Here is a 17,307-nt window from a genome sequence, read left to right on the forward strand (position 1 = left end):
TCTTGCATAACCACGTGTTAATATGGCGAGGGAGACAGGATTTATTTGGCCAATTTCGGATGTCTGGAAGTTGTCAGAGCCTCAGCTGGGCACGGAACTTTGGGAAAGGGGCACATCCATGATGCGAACGCGCCGGGGTGGGGTGTCCTCTGCAGGTCCCCGTCCTTCCTCACTGCTGCTAAAGGCAGCCCGGGCAGTTCACGGTGAGGGGCATCCACCTAAAGTTAGGGCTGATTCCCTCAATTTATATTCTTGTGGCTCAAAACCCAGCCCCGGTGTGTTCCTTCACCGAGGTCCGATTCCTATTCCTGTTCCTATTCCTATTCCGTGTCCTTAACAGCCGTGGTTATCACCTTTGGTTGCGTGGTTCGGAGTGGGGCTCGGGACGGTTTATTCCATTTTCCTTCTTCATACTGAGCTGCAGGTTTAACTTTCCCAGGTTTAACTTTCCCAGGTTTAACTTTCCCAGGTTTAACTTTCCCAGGTTCAGCTTTCCCAGGTTCAGCTTCCCGCGTTTGTTCGCTGTGTGTGGAATTCAGCTGGGATTCCACGGGCCATTAACCAGCCGAAAGTCCCGGCTTGTGCCGCCCCTTCGCCTTTTTGCTGTAATATTGTGAAAACGGTGCTGCTGGAGGGGAGCTTGACGGGAGGCCCCGTTCCCCAGCCTGAACAAATAGTTCTGATTCCAGAACGTACTAAGAAAATAAATAAAAAACAAAAAAAAATTAAACAGGCCTCTCCAAGCCCAGGGAGGGAACATTACGAAAGATTAAAAAGGAAAAAAAAAATAAACCCGAGATGCTAGGAAAGGAAACGTGCCTGATTTCAAGATGAATCAAAATGTTCTTCAGAATGAAAACCGTAAAACTTCTGCTTCCTGTTAATGGCAAAGAATTAACCGGTTAACGAGCCCTGGGAGATGCAATAAACCTTTCAGACCAGCTGAGAGATGCTCAGGAATGAGCTGAAGAAATCCCTGTAGCTGCTCTGGTGATGAAATGTGCTGGGTCCTTTTAGATGCATCCATGTTTCCAGCCTTCTGTGCTTTGTTCCCTGGAATTCTCTGTGGTCTGAGAGCGGAGGGAAGGAGGGGATGAGGGAGGGGATGGATTTTGGAAGGAGAGGTGTGTGTGCGGTGTCGAGATCCTCATGGAGAGGTTGGTGTTTGAATGTAGCACCTGACAGTGGGTTTTGGTGCCTGGAGACAATTATTGCTCAGAATAGGAACAAACCCAAAGTGAGAATTCCTCCACTCCTGTTACTTGCCCGGGAAGGCGGGACTGGAACGGGCCGTGCTGGGTTCAATGAACACGGAGGGTTGTTGGGGCTGGAGGAATCTGCCGCCTGTTACCCCCTGTTTGCTCCCTCCTGCACCTTCCCGAAGTGGCTGCTCGTGGTGGCCGTCAGAGACAGAGCATTGAGCCAGGGGGACCTTTCTGGCTGTTAATTCCAACCAAGTCTGGTTGTTATAATTGCAGGAAACCACAGTAATTAATTAACATTAATAGAATTTTAGCATAGGTGTTGCTACATCCTATGAGAAGAAATCCCTATCAGTTTCCCGCTGAGATACCTTTCCGATTCAAATCTGGTAATCGGTCGGGATCTCGAGGCTGGAATCAGGACGTGAACAGTGAGAGGTTCGTCTCTGCAGCAGGGGAGGGATTTATGCGGCAGAGAGCGGTACCCAGAAGAGTCACACCGTGATGTCAGAAGCCACCGTAGGTGGTGGCCGTGGCACACATCACATTCCCAAAATTAAGTAGTTTCAGCTGCCATCCTGGCATTTCATTCTGCTGGTAATAGACACTGTTCCCTCCATACGTGCATCTATATAACTGTATATTTAGTTAAAGGGCTGGGACTCAAAGGGGAGAGGGAGGTTAAACACGCCTGTAATTGTCAGGTGTCAGCTTTGTTGAAAAATCTAGTCACCGTTCCAGCACAGGGTCCGCAAGTATAATTATAGCCCTGCTTGAATTGCAGTCACTGCTCCAGCCATGCAGAATTCCCCCAAAATATCCATGGTGCTGGCGTGATATATTTAGTTTAAAGAACAGATCGTCCTGGTAACCAGATTAGGAAATGCGTAGAAGCAGCCTGCTAGAATTTTTTCAGTGTATATTAATTATCCTAACGGTGCCCAAGATGACAAGTAAGTACTTTAGGAAGCGCGTTGTTGGTGCCGCATCCCTCACCTTCTCCCTCGACCCGGTTCTCATTGTCACGACAGGTTCCTGCGCGGCTGCACCGCTGCGTAAACACCGCTCGGGCCCCTGGTTGTTCACCCAGAAGGACAGAATCACAGAATCTTCATGGTTGGAAGGGACCTTTGAGATCACGGAGTCCAACCATACACACACACAAAAAACCAACCAACACTCTCGGGCACTAGAGCACGCCTTGAAGCGCCGCGGCTTCACGTTTCTTAAATACCTCCAGGGATGGCGACTCCACCAAGGTGGACACGGCCCTGGAGATGTGCAGGGCTCGCTCCCTGCGGCACACACAGCCTCTGGATTTGGCAGTACCGGCTGTGCTCGGGGAGGGGACAGGAGAGAGGGTTGTGGGGGCTCCCCCCATGGTGAGGGCATCAGGCTCCCTGGCAGGAGCGAGGCAGGGAACGTGGAATTGATTTCTTTCTTTATTAATTTATTTCATTTTTATATTTATTTTCTTTTTATATTCCATTTCTATTTTCATTTTTGTATTTCTATTTTATTTTTATATTTATGTTTATTTTCTATTTTTATAGTTGCTATTTATTTATTTCAATGGGTGCTACTAATTTCGAGGGGACCACTGTTGAGATGTATGGACCAGTACGGACCATTAGAGTCCCTGGGATTTTGCAGCCAAGCGCAGGCAGATCTTGCCACACCGCTGTAAAACTCGGGTACGCTCCTTTACCCAGACCTTTGTGACTCTCCTCGTCAGGCAGAAGGAAATGCCTGGTGAGATCTGTGACCACTCACCTTCTCTGGTGGTGGGGGGGGTGAGGTGTGGATGTCTCTCACGTGTGGTCTCGGTTCCCAGTGAAACCAGAAGGAGCGTGAGTCCAGTCTGTCTGGCGATCTTGGGCGCTCTCTTTTCTCTCGGAAGCAGGGAAGCCGCCGTGGCAGCACCTAAAGCCTCGTCCTTTGCCTTCGCTCCAGCGGATGGTGCTGGTCTCTTCTCTCCGCTTTTCTGCCCCCGTCTGTACCTGGGTCTCACTTGTCTCACTTGTCACTGCAGTGCAAATGCAACGCAGAACATATTTTAGCGCTGTTTTTGGCAACTCTTTGAGTATGATATAACTCCTCCCTGTCCACTTAAAGCCTTAAAAGCCCTTTTTCAAGGTACGTCGAAGCTTTTTGTGTTAAGTGGTGGGTGTTGTCCTGCAAAACTGATTTTTGAACCATGATTTAGAACGTGGGGTGTCCGTTCCGCTTGCTCTCTTCTTAGGGTGTTGGGGGTGACCGGTGCCCGTCTCACCACGGCGCCCTCCAGATGTGCTGAGAAGCTGTTGTCCGTCCTGGCTCAGACCCTGACCGTGTGTCTGGTTGATTCCGGAGCTGCCCCGAGCTCACGGCCAGAGGTCCCTTTAGCGTCAGAGCAGATGCTGGGGTTTCCCTCTGCGCTTCTCCTGGCTGCATTACCCGCAGCTGACATTTCCATCGCCCCTCCAGGGCAGAAGCTGAGCCCCGCTGCTGGTTCTCCTTCCCCAAAAAGCAGCCCTTGGTTTCCAAGGCTCTTTCTGTGCCATCGCTTAATGTACGTGGGCTCGGCCTGTCCCAGAGCCAGCCCCTTGCTCTGGAAAACAGGGAGAGATGCTGCAAATGCCCGGTAGGGCGATCCCAGAGTCTCTCTGATTCAGTTCTGATGTGCCACACGGATTCACAGGTTTTGTTCTCCAGCGCGGAGCAGACGTGCCCTTAGGCCGAGGATGCACCAGCTGATTTCTAGGGAACCATTTAAAACGAGTCTTTTCTCTGGCTGGGCCAGTGTTTGCTGCAAGCGGGGAGAAAAAAAGCCGTGAAGGGCTGGGGAGGGGAAAGCTCCGAGCATCCAGGATCAGCAGCGCTGGGAACTGACTGGCAGATGGCATTTGCTGCTCGATATAAGGGGATTTGCCACGTGACCTGTTGGGAATCTGTGTCACGTGGCAAATTGGTCAGACCTGGCATCCAATGCAAGGATAAACCTACATCATCATCGATGGTTCGCAGAGGAATCCACCGGGACCTGAGCGTTTTCCCTGAAGATTTGCTGTTGCTCACAAGAGCTCAATCTTTATTTTCCTTCTGTGTCCGGGGCAGTTGTAACTCCTCTTTATAAATAATTTGCTCCTTAAGCTCACGGGGACGGACAGGGAGCTCTGGCAGCGGATGCTGCGTGAGGCTGAGAAGTCAAGTGGAAGGAATCGGTTGGTGAAGCGGCTTGAATATTAACTTGACACCTAATTATATCCTCTGGGCTTATTTTTTCCATCCTGTCATAGCCCGGTCTGTCTGCAGTTCCCGGGAGTGCGGGGTGTTGTGTAGCTCTCTGAATCCACTCACGCTCCGGTAGACATCGGGGATGAAATTATCAGTTGTAAAATCTCTCCTGGCCTTGGTGCAGAAAGTAACATCTCCTTAATGTTTGTATTTGCTTAAACCAAGGAGTGTAGGTTAATCCTGGATAGATTTGAAAACAAAGGAGGTCTTTGGCCAAAGAGAGTGCATTTACTTCATTTTATAGCTCTTCTGGAATGGAATTTAACAGTGGAGTTCTTGTGGGCGATGTGATGGGACCCGCGCTGTCTCTGCTTGACCAGAATTGACTTTTTTTCGAGCCTGTTTGTATCCTGGCATTTGTTTAAAGCAAAGAACACCTCTGACCAGTTTCCACACCAACTCCTAAAGTTACATTTCTTACAGGCTTTCACCTCTAAGGAAGAACTAAAGCAACAGCCCAGCTGGGCTCATTTCATGGCATCTGACGACCACAACCTGAACTAGGACTGTAATGACATCCTTAATTAACCAACCCCACTGTTCTTCAGTCCCCCAGGTCCTCAAGAGCTGCACGGAGTTCATTGAGAAGCACGGCATCGTGGATGGGATATACCGTCTGTCGGGGATTGCCTCCAACATCCAGAAGCTGCGGTAAGAGCCCTGCGTTCGCTGGGGACGGATGAGGGACACGCGGGTTCCCGAGGTGCTCTGTGCCCCGCTGGTGGCACCCCAGGATTGTCACCGTGTGGAGCAACACCCGGTTGTTCGGTGGACTTCACTTTGCAGGAGGTTTTCTTTCTGGAGAGGGTATCAGAAGGCTCTGGGATCACGGTGTCACTGAGCTGTCACATCTCATTCCCGTTTCCTCTTGCTCCCGGAGCCCTTCGGAGCAGCTGGTCTTTCTCCTTGCTTCTTCGGACTCCTGGCACATTAGCAATTAATTGGGAACATGCAAAGAACACTTGCGTCGGGCTCGGTGGGTGGGATTGCCGTGCTGAGCTGTGCAGGGACGGGCGAGGTGTGTGTCCTCCCCCAGCAGGAGCTGGTCCCATCACAGTGAATGGTCTTGATCCTTTTGTGAAGCTGTTTTTCTTCCCATCGCTTCTTGTGCGTTTTTTCCGCTGTGAAGGGCCTGAGAGAACCTAGGGGGATGTGACTAATTCCAGCGTTGATCCCAGGCCCTCCCAGAGGCAGCAGAGGGGGATTTTCCATATGAAGGATATCCTTTTTGTACCAGTGATTCCCGAGCTCAATGGACACGTTTGAGCCGGTCCAGTTACTGCACAAACCCTTGTATGGACGGGCTTATTCTGGTTCAGCTTAATCCTGTTTCCCATCACAGCAAGTTCCATTTAAAAATCCACTCCGAGGCTTTGATACGCAGGCTCCAAAGGCTCCGATTGTAGCTGTTGTCCACAGCAGTCTCGGCTGAATAAAATGTTTGCCCTTGCTTCAGTTACATCCCTTTAATTCCCCACCTTGACTTGCACCAGACCGCCTTCCTAATCGCTGCCCTGGTCCATTTTTTCCCTTTGTGTTGCCAAGACCATTTTCTCCTTCATTGTTTTCCAAAGGTGCTTTAATAAATGGTTTTCTGAAACTTTAATGGCATAATTCCCTGGTACAGTCCAGAGGATGAAGCGACAGCCCATTTTTCAATTTTCGGAGATACTCCAAAGACAAAAGGAAGGGAGTGCATGGCATAACTTGGAGACAGCGTCCCTGTTGTTCATCTAAATGACTACGGATTTTCCTAAGTGTTTGATTAATGTAGGACACGTTGCATTGAGTAGTTTCGAGCTCCATAAACAGATCATTAGGGCTTCTTTCAAAGTTAGAGCTGCAGCATCCTTATAAATGAGTAACTGTTCTTAAGTTTCACATAGAAGAATTGAATCCCCCGGATTTAAAGGGCTTTTTGGTCGGAGAGAAAGGTGGAGGTTTTATTCCACATGGGAGATTGACTCCGGGACAGAGGTTGGCTCTTTGCAGTAACAGCAAAGCAGAGCCAGTGCTGAGTTGGTTTGTGCATCCCTGGATTCTGGCTCTGGCTTTTAGAAGAATTGAAGTTGTATTTATTCTTCTACTAACAAAATCTTCCATTGGAGCCAAAGAAATGACGTGTAGTTCTCGAAACAGGCAGTGCAGAGAGAAGAAAGGCTGAAGGTAGCAGGGCTTCCCCTTCTTCGCTCCAGGGAGGTCTCTGACACGGCGTGATTTATTCCTAGGAACGTACCCAGGGGTACCAGGAGGGATGGAGTGGGGCAGGACACGGGCAGGGAATTTCAGCCCAGGCTGAGTGTATTTTCATGGGGTAGGTCATTGTCCTCCCCTGATCTCCCTTCTGAGATCTCCCTTTTCCAGCACTTGGCTCTACAGGAGATAAGTTTCTGGCCCAGCAATGACTAAGTGATGAGTCAGAACGTTCCTGTGGGACTGAACACCGAGGATTGTGGCGACGGGGAGTCCATCAGTCGGGCAGAACAGAGCCCTTCATTCCTTCTTCTGTGCTGTCTTTGGGATGAGGAGCTGGGGTGGACTCTTCACCCTCTTGTCTGAAGGAGCAGAGACCTCTTCTCCTCCCCCCCAGCGTGGTGCAGTGTCCCGGGGGAGGAAGGCTCTCCTCCCTGGTCCCGTAAGGGGTGTGCAGGTTCCCCATACGCCGGGTGCCTTGGACACGGGTCCAAGAGAGAGCCCAGCTCAGTGTTTGGGCTCTGCTGAAGACGTGTTTTATCTTGGTGTTACAAACTGCCTGGCCTGGACAGGGGGAGAAGGCAGGGGTGTTGCCACCCGACGTTGCTGTGGCTGTAGTGCAGCCAGGATGGCTCCCCACGTCGACAATCAGCCGGTTTTGTTTTACAGCTTGGAGACTCTTGTAGGGAAAGGGAGTTTCAGCCGGAGCCACCGTGTTCCCGCAGCTCCCGGTGGCCCGGCTCACTGTGCTGGTCCCTGCAAACCCCTCCTGTTAATTTGAACCAGCGCTTTCCGTGCACACAGCCTAGCGGCGAGCCAGCCCTCGGCCCTCTGAGCTCAGCTTTTCTTTCATAAATGTTTGTGATTTTGGTTTTTCTCGCTCTCTGAAAACCAAGGGGAATGCTCAGGGCTTTTCTTCATGTGGTTCCTGGCTCTCTTCACCCCGGAGCAGGGGCTGCTCAGCTCACCCGTTTCTCCCCAAGGAATTTCTGCACACTCCGGTTTCCATGGCACTGCTTTATCGCTTCCATTTCTCGGGCTTTGAAATGCAAAGGAACAGCAGCTCTAATTCCAACCTGCTCCTCCGGGCAGCCCTTGGGAGGTAAATCTTCTGATTGTCTCCACGGTCTTGGAAGGCATTCTCTGGAGGCTTTGTGAAAGGCCCTCTTGCAGCAGAAGGCACTGCAGACCAGCCATCAGTTGTAAAACTAACTGAAAATGCCTTTTTTTAAAAAAAAAAAAAAGTCTCATTTTGGAAAAATCCAGTCTAGCAGCACCACAGCCATGGGTCGTGTGGCTTTGGTGACTAAGTGTTTATTTTTTTCCTGTAAATCAGGAAGCCCTTGCTTTTCTCAACTGTAATTTGTTTTGGGTTTTATTTTCATCCCCTCTTTCCCAACTCCTTTGCCCATTTTTTTTCTGTTCTCATTTCCAGCCACGAGTTTGACTCCGAGCAGATTCCTGACTTGACAAAGGATATTTACATCCAGGACATTCACTGCGTGGGCTCCCTCTGCAAACTCTACTTCCGTGAGCTCCCGAACCCTCTGCTGACCTACCAGCTCTACGAGAAGTTCTCCGTAAGTACGAGGCAACGCCTCTCTCTTCCCACTTCAGCATGACCATGGCTTCATCTACGCAGGTAGAACAGAGAAATACTGAAAAGGAACCGGCAGCTTCTGAACTTGTCTTCCACGCTCCTTTTTTTGTCTTAATTCTGCACAAGTTGGGTTTTTTTAAAGAGATCACAAGTGTGTATCTCCAAAATTACCAGCCCACGACACGAGCTCCCTGCACACCACGTTCCTGGAGCGGTGGTGGGGTCTCCTTCTCTGGAGATGTTCCAAACCACTCCCAGCTGCCTTTGTCCCCCAGGCCACACCATACCGATTCCACTTCTGGGCCCCAGTAGAAGGTTCTGGGGACACTAACAAGGCTTTGCCAGAATTCCCCTGTCATTCACCATTCCCCAATGATTTCTCGAGCAGGAGTGGGATTAGAAGCAGCTGCTACTTGGAGCTGAACACCCTCCGTAAGGAATTCACTGTACAATTAAGCTATAAAGTGGCCCAAATCTGGATATATGTGGCCTTTGTCACATTATCCATGTGTCTGTGTCCCCAAGAGCCAGATGCCTCTCTGAAGGTAGAGAAGAGTGACAAAATCCACCTCCCTACGGAAGAAGAGTACTTTGGCCACGTGGGTCAGGGTGCTGGGGCAGGGATCTGGTCTTATTTGCAGCTAAATCCTTCCTGCCTCGTTCCAGGATGCTGTTTCCGCAGCTACGGATGAGGAGCGGCTGGTTAAAATCCACGATGTGATCCAGCAGCTGCCCCCCCCTCACTACAGGTCAGTGCAGCCTCGCGCCGGGGTTTCCTCATTGCTGGCATTTCGGGAGGGAAACGAGGCAATTCCAGTGTCGCCTCCCAGGATAACCACACTGTGCCTTTGGATAGTGAAATGGTTTATTTATAAAGTTGATTTATATTTTAATTAGCTCATTACCAGACAGACACTATAGAATCATAGAATCATCTAGTTTGGAAAAGACCCTTGGGATCATCGAGTCCAACCATCTACCCTACTCTACAAAGTTCTCCCCTACACCATATCCCCCAACACCACATCTCAACGGCTCTTAAACTCATCCAGGGATGGTGACTCAACCCCCTCCCTGGGCAGCCCGTTCCAGTGTCTGAGCACTCTCATTATGAAGAATTTCTTCCTAATATCCAGCCTAAACCTACCCTGGTGCAGCTTGAATCCATTCCCTCTTGTTCTATCGCTATTTGCTTGTGAGAAGAGACCAGCACCACCCTCTCTACAGTGTCCTTTCAAGTAGTTGTAGAGAGTGATGAGGTCACCCCTCAGCCTCCTCTTCCTCAAACTAAACAGTCCCAGCTCCTTCAACCGCTCTTCATAAGATTTATTCTCCAGGCCCTTCACCAGCTCCGTTGCCCTCCTCTGCACTCGCTCCAGCACCTCGATATCTCTCTTGGATTGAGGTGCCCTAAACCTGGACACGATACTCCAGGTGTGGCCTCACCAGTGCTGAGTACAGGGGGACAATCACCTCCCTACTTCTGCTGGTCACGCTATTTCTAATACAAGCCAGGATGCCGTTGGCTTCCTTGGCCACCTGGGCACACTGCCGGCTCATCTTCAGCCGCTTGTCAATTAGAAGCCCCAGGTCCTTTTCCACCAGGCAGCTCCAGCCACACTTCCCCCAGCCTGTACCCCAGCATGGGGTTGGTGTGGCCCAAGCGCAGGACCTGGCACTTGCCCTTGTTGAAGCTCATACCATTAATGTTGGCCCATGGATCCAGCCTATCTAGGTCTCTCTGTAGAGCCTCCCTGTCCTTGTGCAGGTCAACACTCCTGCTTAACTTGGTGTCATCTGCGAACTTAGAGATGATACACTCTATGTCATTATCAAGATCGTCAATGAAGATGTTAAACAGAAATGGTCCCAACACTGAGCCCTGGGGGACACCACCTGTGACCGGCCGCCAGCTGGATTTAACTCCATTATCCTCCTGCAGAGTCGTATTTGACTTCCTTGGACGCTACAGGCAGGAGGCAGATACGAGCCTGCGAGGGCAGAAGTGGCCGATGTCACCAAGGAAGTAGTTTTATTGTGGGTGTCACAATACCTAGCGCCAGCTCTAGGAGTCACCATTTTAAAAAGTGAAATGTAGCCCCAAAAAAATTGCTTCAGGCCTTCAGTGTCGTTTGGTCACGTGTATGTTGTCTCCAGTTCCTACCCCCCCACCCCAGCACTATAGTAACGAGCAAATTCTAACATTCTATTCTAGTGGAGTAACTCATTATAATATGGTGTTTGAAAATCACCAGCTGGTTAGAATAATTAGTCAAACTAATTAGTATTAATAACTGATTTGTGATATATGGTGATGAGTCGTGACTAAGTATAATGACATGTCAGGGGGTCTTTAATATTAAAAATTATGGCAGGGGACGGTGAAAAGGCATCTATAAAAGACAAAAAAAGTATGGTGAGTGGTATTAATAACTAAATATAATGCTGTGCGCTAATGATTCTTTAAAGAGTATTAATAACTAATTATTGTAATGATGTACGGTAACTGGTCTTCACCAATTATGTATTGTAATTGGTATAAATGGCTAATTACAAAATATGTTGAAAGTTATTTAAATATCAATACCTATTGTAATTAGCTGGACCAGTTGCGATGCTGTATCCCGAGTGGGTTAGACGCCTGTTTATGGTGTCTGGAGAGAGGTAATTGGCTAATGATAGCTAGTTGTAATACTTTATGATAATCAGCAATTGGCATATTAATTTATTATTGTAATATTATTATTGTCTGTTAATTTGCAGAACCAGGTATGTTTCTGTGCCCTGCATGGTACAGATGGCCAGTTGTAACCCATGAAGATAGGTATTTGGATACTGATAACTATTTATAATACTGATAACGAATAAATATTTAAATTTTAATTATCATAATGTATGGTGATTAGCTAGACATTGCAATGATGTATCTGAGGGGTGTAAATAACTCATAATGTTATGTGAATATCAATAACTTATTATATGATCATTAGCTGTAGCTAATTATAATGGTTAACTAATGTGATTCAAGCTATAAATGTGTGCTACTTGCTGTTTAAATAACATTAACAAATTAGCATAATAGCTGGTACTTTGCATTAACTAATTGTAATATTTTATTTATGTTAAATAAGGGGGCAGGGCCTTGCAGAGGACCTTTTCAAAAATAAACTCTCTCCTTCCTCAGTTTTTCTCTGGTGCATTCCACCTTGTCCCTAAAACGACTTTTATCTTATGGGGTTTGTGTAACTTGGATGCTGTGACACCGATGTGGGACTTAGTCCTAGACCAGAGGGGGGCGTGGGAGATAACACCGATGGAAATGCCATCGCTGGCCGGGGCTGCAGCTCTCCTTGGCCGAGGTTTGCTTGGAAAAGGGAAAAAGCCACTTTATTTTTCTGCTATTCCGTGATGAGAAGTTCCATGCAGGTAAGGGGCAGGGTGCTGGAGGTGGCCCCTTTTGTTTCCAGCCAGAACCATCCATCTTCATCCATCTTCACGGCCTGAGCCTTGTGCAGTTGTGGAATTTTGATCCCCAAAAGCACCCCGCTTTGGGGGTGCTCAAAATACACTCCCCCCTCAAAATACACAGTGAGACAGAGCCGGGGCTGCTGCCAAGCAACAGCACCCGGGAGGACAGAGCAGCATTTTCATTACACCTTGTGCTCCCTCCTCCTCATGGGTGGCAGTAATGTTTAATATGAAAAAATACTTTTATATTAATATTATTATATTTTTATATATAATAGTATAATACATTAAAAATGTTTTTTATGTGAACAAAAGCCTCTGAAGTTTAACCTTGTGTCTGCCTTATATACATGTAAGAAACCTGTAGCTGGTAATTTCTTAAGTAGAACTCAGATACAATTTGGTGGTTTGCTGTCTAAATAAATACTCCCCCCTTACCCAAATTTAACATTCCCCATCCTTCCCCCGCCATCTCCCCAGCACTGAAGTCCAAGGGGGGGGTTTCTTTGCACAGCGTCACAGTAATGCAGCCAAGTGATGAATTTCCAGGGGCTCTGATCCCGCTGTGCTGGTGGCACCGAGACGTTCCCATCCCCTGGCCCTTTGCTGAGAGCAGAGGCTTTGGCCGCCTCGTCATCAGGAGAGACTCCCCTCGCCCCACCCCGTGTAATTATTTGCTAAAGGCAACTTTACTATCGGTCTTGGGGTACATAGTTCAACATTTCTTGCTCTGAGCTGTCAAACGGAAAGGAAATAATGAACCGGGGTTTGTTGTGTAAATCACAGCACGGCTTTGCTCATTGGTGCTGAACATTTGCCTGTCTCCTGTTTTCCAGGACACTGGAGTTCCTAATGAGACACTTAGCTCGTCTCGCTGATTACTGCTCCATCACAAATATGCACACCAAGAACTTAGCAATCGTCTGGGCTCCAAACCTCCTAAGGTACTCCTTTTTTTTTTTTCTTTTACCCCCGTTTCAATACAAGATAAGTTTTTATATTTATTAAAAGCAGGCAGATACCTGTTCTCCAGAAAATCATAAAACGTTCAGCAGTTGAGAAAGATCTTCCATCCATCATGCTCTCCTCCTCCTGTAAAATTTCTAAGGGGAAGTCAGTCTGAGCAGGGGCTTGAGTCCTCCCGCGCTAATGATGTGAGACAGCCCCCCCCGTTACCTGTGGGAACACCCAGAAGGGACACCCCGCTATTATTGTGTCTCACCACAACGCTGTTCCGCTGACTGCAGTTCAGGATTGAAGGATTGATTCTCCCCCACCCCTCTTCTCTAGATGATCATTTCCCCTTCACCTGGTTAGATGAGACCAGCGTGTCCTTGATCATCCAGGAGACTTTGTGCAGTGGCATCACCAATTGCCCATTGCATAAGGCTCTAGAGTCTAATTTGAAAGCTTTTGGCTGCAAAAATTCAACCTTATGGGTATGATCTTGGGTAAATCTGTCCCCTAAAATTTGTTTTGAATGTGCCTAATAGGGTAGTTTAAAATCAGTGGTGTCATTTTAAATTTCTGCTTCAAAAGAAAAAAAAAAAAAAAAAATCACGCTGGCCTGGGTTGTATTGGTTTCTGGACTGTTTTTGTTACCGACCTGAGAAATGCGCGTCACAGGCCCCGCTGTGTGCAGCTGGTGAGGGTAAGCTCTTTTCTCCTTCCTGGCGTTTCACCCACAAAGAGTCGAACCATCTCTGGTTTGAGTTCGCTGTTGTGGCTCTCGGGGAACTTGCTGAGCAGGGTCAGTTGGAGCCGTTCCCTGCTCCAGGGGAAATCAGGTAGAAGGCCACTGAGTTTTGTAAGAGGCCACTGCTTTAAACTGCTGCCGTTCTCAGTTAGCAAAAAGCCCCCCCCCACTTCGTGTACGCAATTAATTTACCTCAATCCAGACCTGCCACGTGCTCCTTCTCCCTCTAGACCCAGCGTTCCTCTTTCAGTAAGACTCGAGCCTGAACCCAAAACCTGGATGTAAATAAATCACTAGTCAGTATGCTCATTTGCATAATGCTTTGATGAGATTTAATCTCTTAATTGCCCTAAAGTCTTATTTCCTGAGCAGCCGGGCACAAGAGCTCCACACCTGCCGAAGCCTTACCCTACAGGAGCACGTCTTCCCGTCATCTTCTGGCTCTTCCCATCTCATCTAATCTGCCTTTTCCTCAGATCGAAGCAGATCGAGTCCGCCTGTTTCAGCGGCACAGCCGCCTTCATGGAGGTGCGCATCCAGTCGGTGGTCGTGGAATTCATCTTGAACCACGTGGACGTGCTCTTCAGCTCCAAACTCAGCTCGGTCATACGCGATGGAGCAGGTGCGTGTCTTCTCCACTGGCTATACCTTCATCTAAAAAGGCACCAGACACTTAGTGGGTATCTGAGCCTTCCCCAGGGCATTTAAAATATGTGTTTACTGTAACTTACAGGATGGATTTTCAAGGTTATGATGTTAAAACTGAGAAACTATAGCCTGGTTTTAGAAATTGCTGTCAAATACCTTTCTTAGAAGCCAAGGATGCTCTACAGAAGTGCACACCTTAATGTTTGACTGCTACTTTTGTGCCTTAGCACCAAGAAATTGTAAGGAGTCTCTTAAATCTTTGTCCCCCCTGCTCCATCCCCTTCTTCTTAAAGCCACCATCACCGATGCTCCTGCCTGTGCATCCATTTGAGCCATCCTGCCGTGTCTGCCCTCATCAGCACCTCATCAGCACCTCAGCATAAATAGAAATGGACTGATTTCATGACAGCTCTCTGTACTCAGCAATGGTGACACTAAGAAACTGAGTCTTGCTCTTAACAGGGAACATTGTGACATCTGCTGTCCTGGTTATTTCTTCCCCGCAGTCCGTATGGGGAGCAGGGCCCTCCAGCCCCAGGGCTCAGTCTGCACTGGCCCTTCTCGGCTGGTTTGTGGCTTTAGGATGAAGAATGAACTGTGACATGTTTGTGCCCAACCCTGGAGCACTTGAGACATCGTTCAGCTCTGGAACCTACACATTCCCTTGAGTAACTGCTAAGACCATACGTGTGACCGTACCTATGCCTGTTCCGTTGAAACCGAGCGGAGCTGCAGCAGGAAGGTGGTTTATTCTGTACATTAGATCAACAAACGTGGACACCACAAGCTATTCTTACTCCTAAGCAGCATTAGGTGTGCACCATCTGCCTTGATAACCTTCCCCTCCTATGAAGTGTGTGCAGTCAGTGCAGTTTCCATCACCTCTGGGGCACAGATGGCTGCATTTCCAGTATATTTGCTGCTCCCCACTTCTAAACAAGCCCTGCCTCTGCTTGGGAGAGCAGAGCTGCTCCGAGCCCAGCTTTTGTTCCTGCTGGAAGGCAGTCTGAAGTCAGTAGGACCAGAGGTGAGCTTGGCTGAGCAGTAACAGCCCAGAGCAGGCTGGGCTCTCAGAATCCGAGCCAAATGATTATCCAGGCTTAGAATGGACCATGTAAATTCAGCTAATTGTTTAATGACTTGGTCATTCACATTCAGTGTGCTTTGACACAAAACTGGCAGGGAGAAGGGTCGGGCTATTTCACAGCCAAGCGCAGGAGTTCTGAGCTCCAGCAAGGCAGCATCTTCTTCAGGGCTTCCAGGAGCTTCTGGTTTTGAGCACTGCTTCTCGCCCATACCCCCGGTAAGAGGTGGAGGTGGTATTCCCAAGGTGCACGTGGTATTCCCACGCCTCTTTAAGCCATTCCAGGGGAGGCTGGAACCCAGACTTCACCTGGGACAGCATTTACTGCTGACAAGCACGCACGAGACTGTGCTGTGATGCTGGAGGGGGAGTAGGAATGGAACCAGCCAGGATGTTGATGTGATGACAGCCCTTAACTTGTGCGAGAATAACCACAGAAATACTTGCACTGTAAGCAAGGGCGAACAAGAGACAGTTGCTCTTACAACAGGCTCCTCGTGCCCCTCTGTAGCGGCTTCTACCCTGCAAACTGGCTTAGCAGAGCCCAGCAGCAGGCTGGCCTTCTACAAAAACTTACATGTTCATCTCCAAAAAACAAGCACAAGCCGTTAAAAGGTGCAGGGCGAGACACGCAGCTAAATTCTGTTTGCTGTGTCCATCTGCACCTGAGTTTGTAGTGACTTCGGTCACACACAGCATTTCCTGTTGTACTGAGAAGGTAGAACCTGGGAATGACTGAAACCAAGCTTTGTAAGAAGAAAAACCATCACTTCCTTAACAGAGTTTTGCATATAGATGAAACTAAAGTATTTCAGTGAAGGTTTCAACCTACCTGCTTCCCTCTCTCTTTTTTTTTTTGTTTTTAAACCACGCTAAGCTGCTCTCATAATTGAGGATTTTTTTTGCTGTAAACATTCCTCTGACAAAATGGTGATTTTTAGCCACATCTCTCAGTGGCTGGGGTAACAAAGGTTTAGAAAAACACGGCACCTCCCTAAACACACAGACCCAGAGCTCAGATCTCTGCGCTGCTGGTTTCTCATTCTCCCCGTTGCCTGTGGTTTTCCCTCCCAGGGCACAGCTCGTTATCGCGGCCCAAGTCCCTGCTGGTGTCCTCGCCTTCCACAAAGCTGCTGACGCTGGAGGAGGCGCAGGCGCGGACCCAAGCCCAGATCAACTCCCCCATCGTGGCAGACAGCAAGTACATCGAAGTGGGAGAAGGCCCTGCAGCTTTACAGGGGAAATTCCACACCGTCATAGACTTCCCATCCGAAAGGTAGGGACCGGTTTCCTTTCCAGCATCTGTCATAACTGGGGTTGGAAAAACTTGCCCATACTGACTTACACCAGTCATACATAAAGCATTGTTGCCATTTTTCCACCTGCTTTGGATTCTGAGGATTCGGCTGTCAGCAATTGTGTGGTGGGCTTGGTTTCGCCCTGCAGCTTCTGTGCTGCTCCCTCCTCCTTAGCAGGGCTGCCATTTAATGCATAAAGCCGTGTTGTGTGTGATGCACAGAGCTGCCTGTACTAGTCACGCACACAGAAATGTAAACAGGGCGAACACCTGGAAACATTGGGGTTTTCCAGATTTCAGGACTAATTAATTGCCTGTAACCAATCCAGATTCCTCTCAAAGTGGAGCAGTTGGACAGACTCGACGACACTAGAAATTAAATAAGGCAGTGGGAGGAGGCGAGTGTGATTTTACAGCATGAGTGAGAGATGCTTTTGAATACCTTTTATGGCTCTACGGTTCCTCAGAGAACTGGAGCATCTGTCAGCTAAATAAAAGCCATCCCCAAGCTGCTGTACAAGTACGGAGCCTTCGCTCACCTGCACCCACTTTGCATAGTTTGGCCAAATTTACCCAGCAAGACTTTAGGGCTGAGCTATGAGAATGAAATCGGTGACCTGGACGAGGGGACAGAGTGTATCCTTAGCAAGTTTGCTGATGACACCAAACTGGGAGGGCTGGCTGACACCCCGGAGGGCTGTGCCGCCATCCAGCGTGACCTGGACAGGCTGGAGAGCTGGGCAAGGAAGAACTTCATGAGGTTCAACAGGGAAAAGTGTAGGGTCCTGCACCCGGGGAAGAAGAATGTCAGGCACCAATACAGGTTAGGCGTGGACCTGCTGG

The 17,307-nt window shown here is 48.6% G+C and overlaps 1 protein-coding gene across 1 annotated transcript in view; it reads left to right on the forward strand.

Moving 5' to 3' along the window:
* Window positions 1-17,307, forward strand: part of ARHGAP32 (Rho GTPase activating protein 32) — a 165,927-nt gene that overhangs the window by 140,252 nt on the left and 8,368 nt on the right. The window contains exons 14-19 of the mRNA XM_074162520.1: window positions 5,027-5,129; window positions 8,107-8,251; window positions 8,938-9,020; window positions 12,576-12,683; window positions 13,912-14,057; window positions 16,242-16,443. Of these exons, the coding sequence (XP_074018621.1) occupies window positions 5,027-5,129; window positions 8,107-8,251; window positions 8,938-9,020; window positions 12,576-12,683; window positions 13,912-14,057; window positions 16,242-16,443 (787 nt within the window). The remainder of the gene's footprint in view (window positions 1-5,026; window positions 5,130-8,106; window positions 8,252-8,937; window positions 9,021-12,575; window positions 12,684-13,911; window positions 14,058-16,241; window positions 16,444-17,307) is intronic.

Source organism: Numenius arquata, chromosome 22 (assembly GCF_964106895.1).
Source record: "Numenius arquata chromosome 22, bNumArq3.hap1.1, whole genome shotgun sequence".
Lineage (NCBI taxonomy): Eukaryota > Metazoa > Chordata > Aves > Charadriiformes > Scolopacidae > Numenius > Numenius arquata.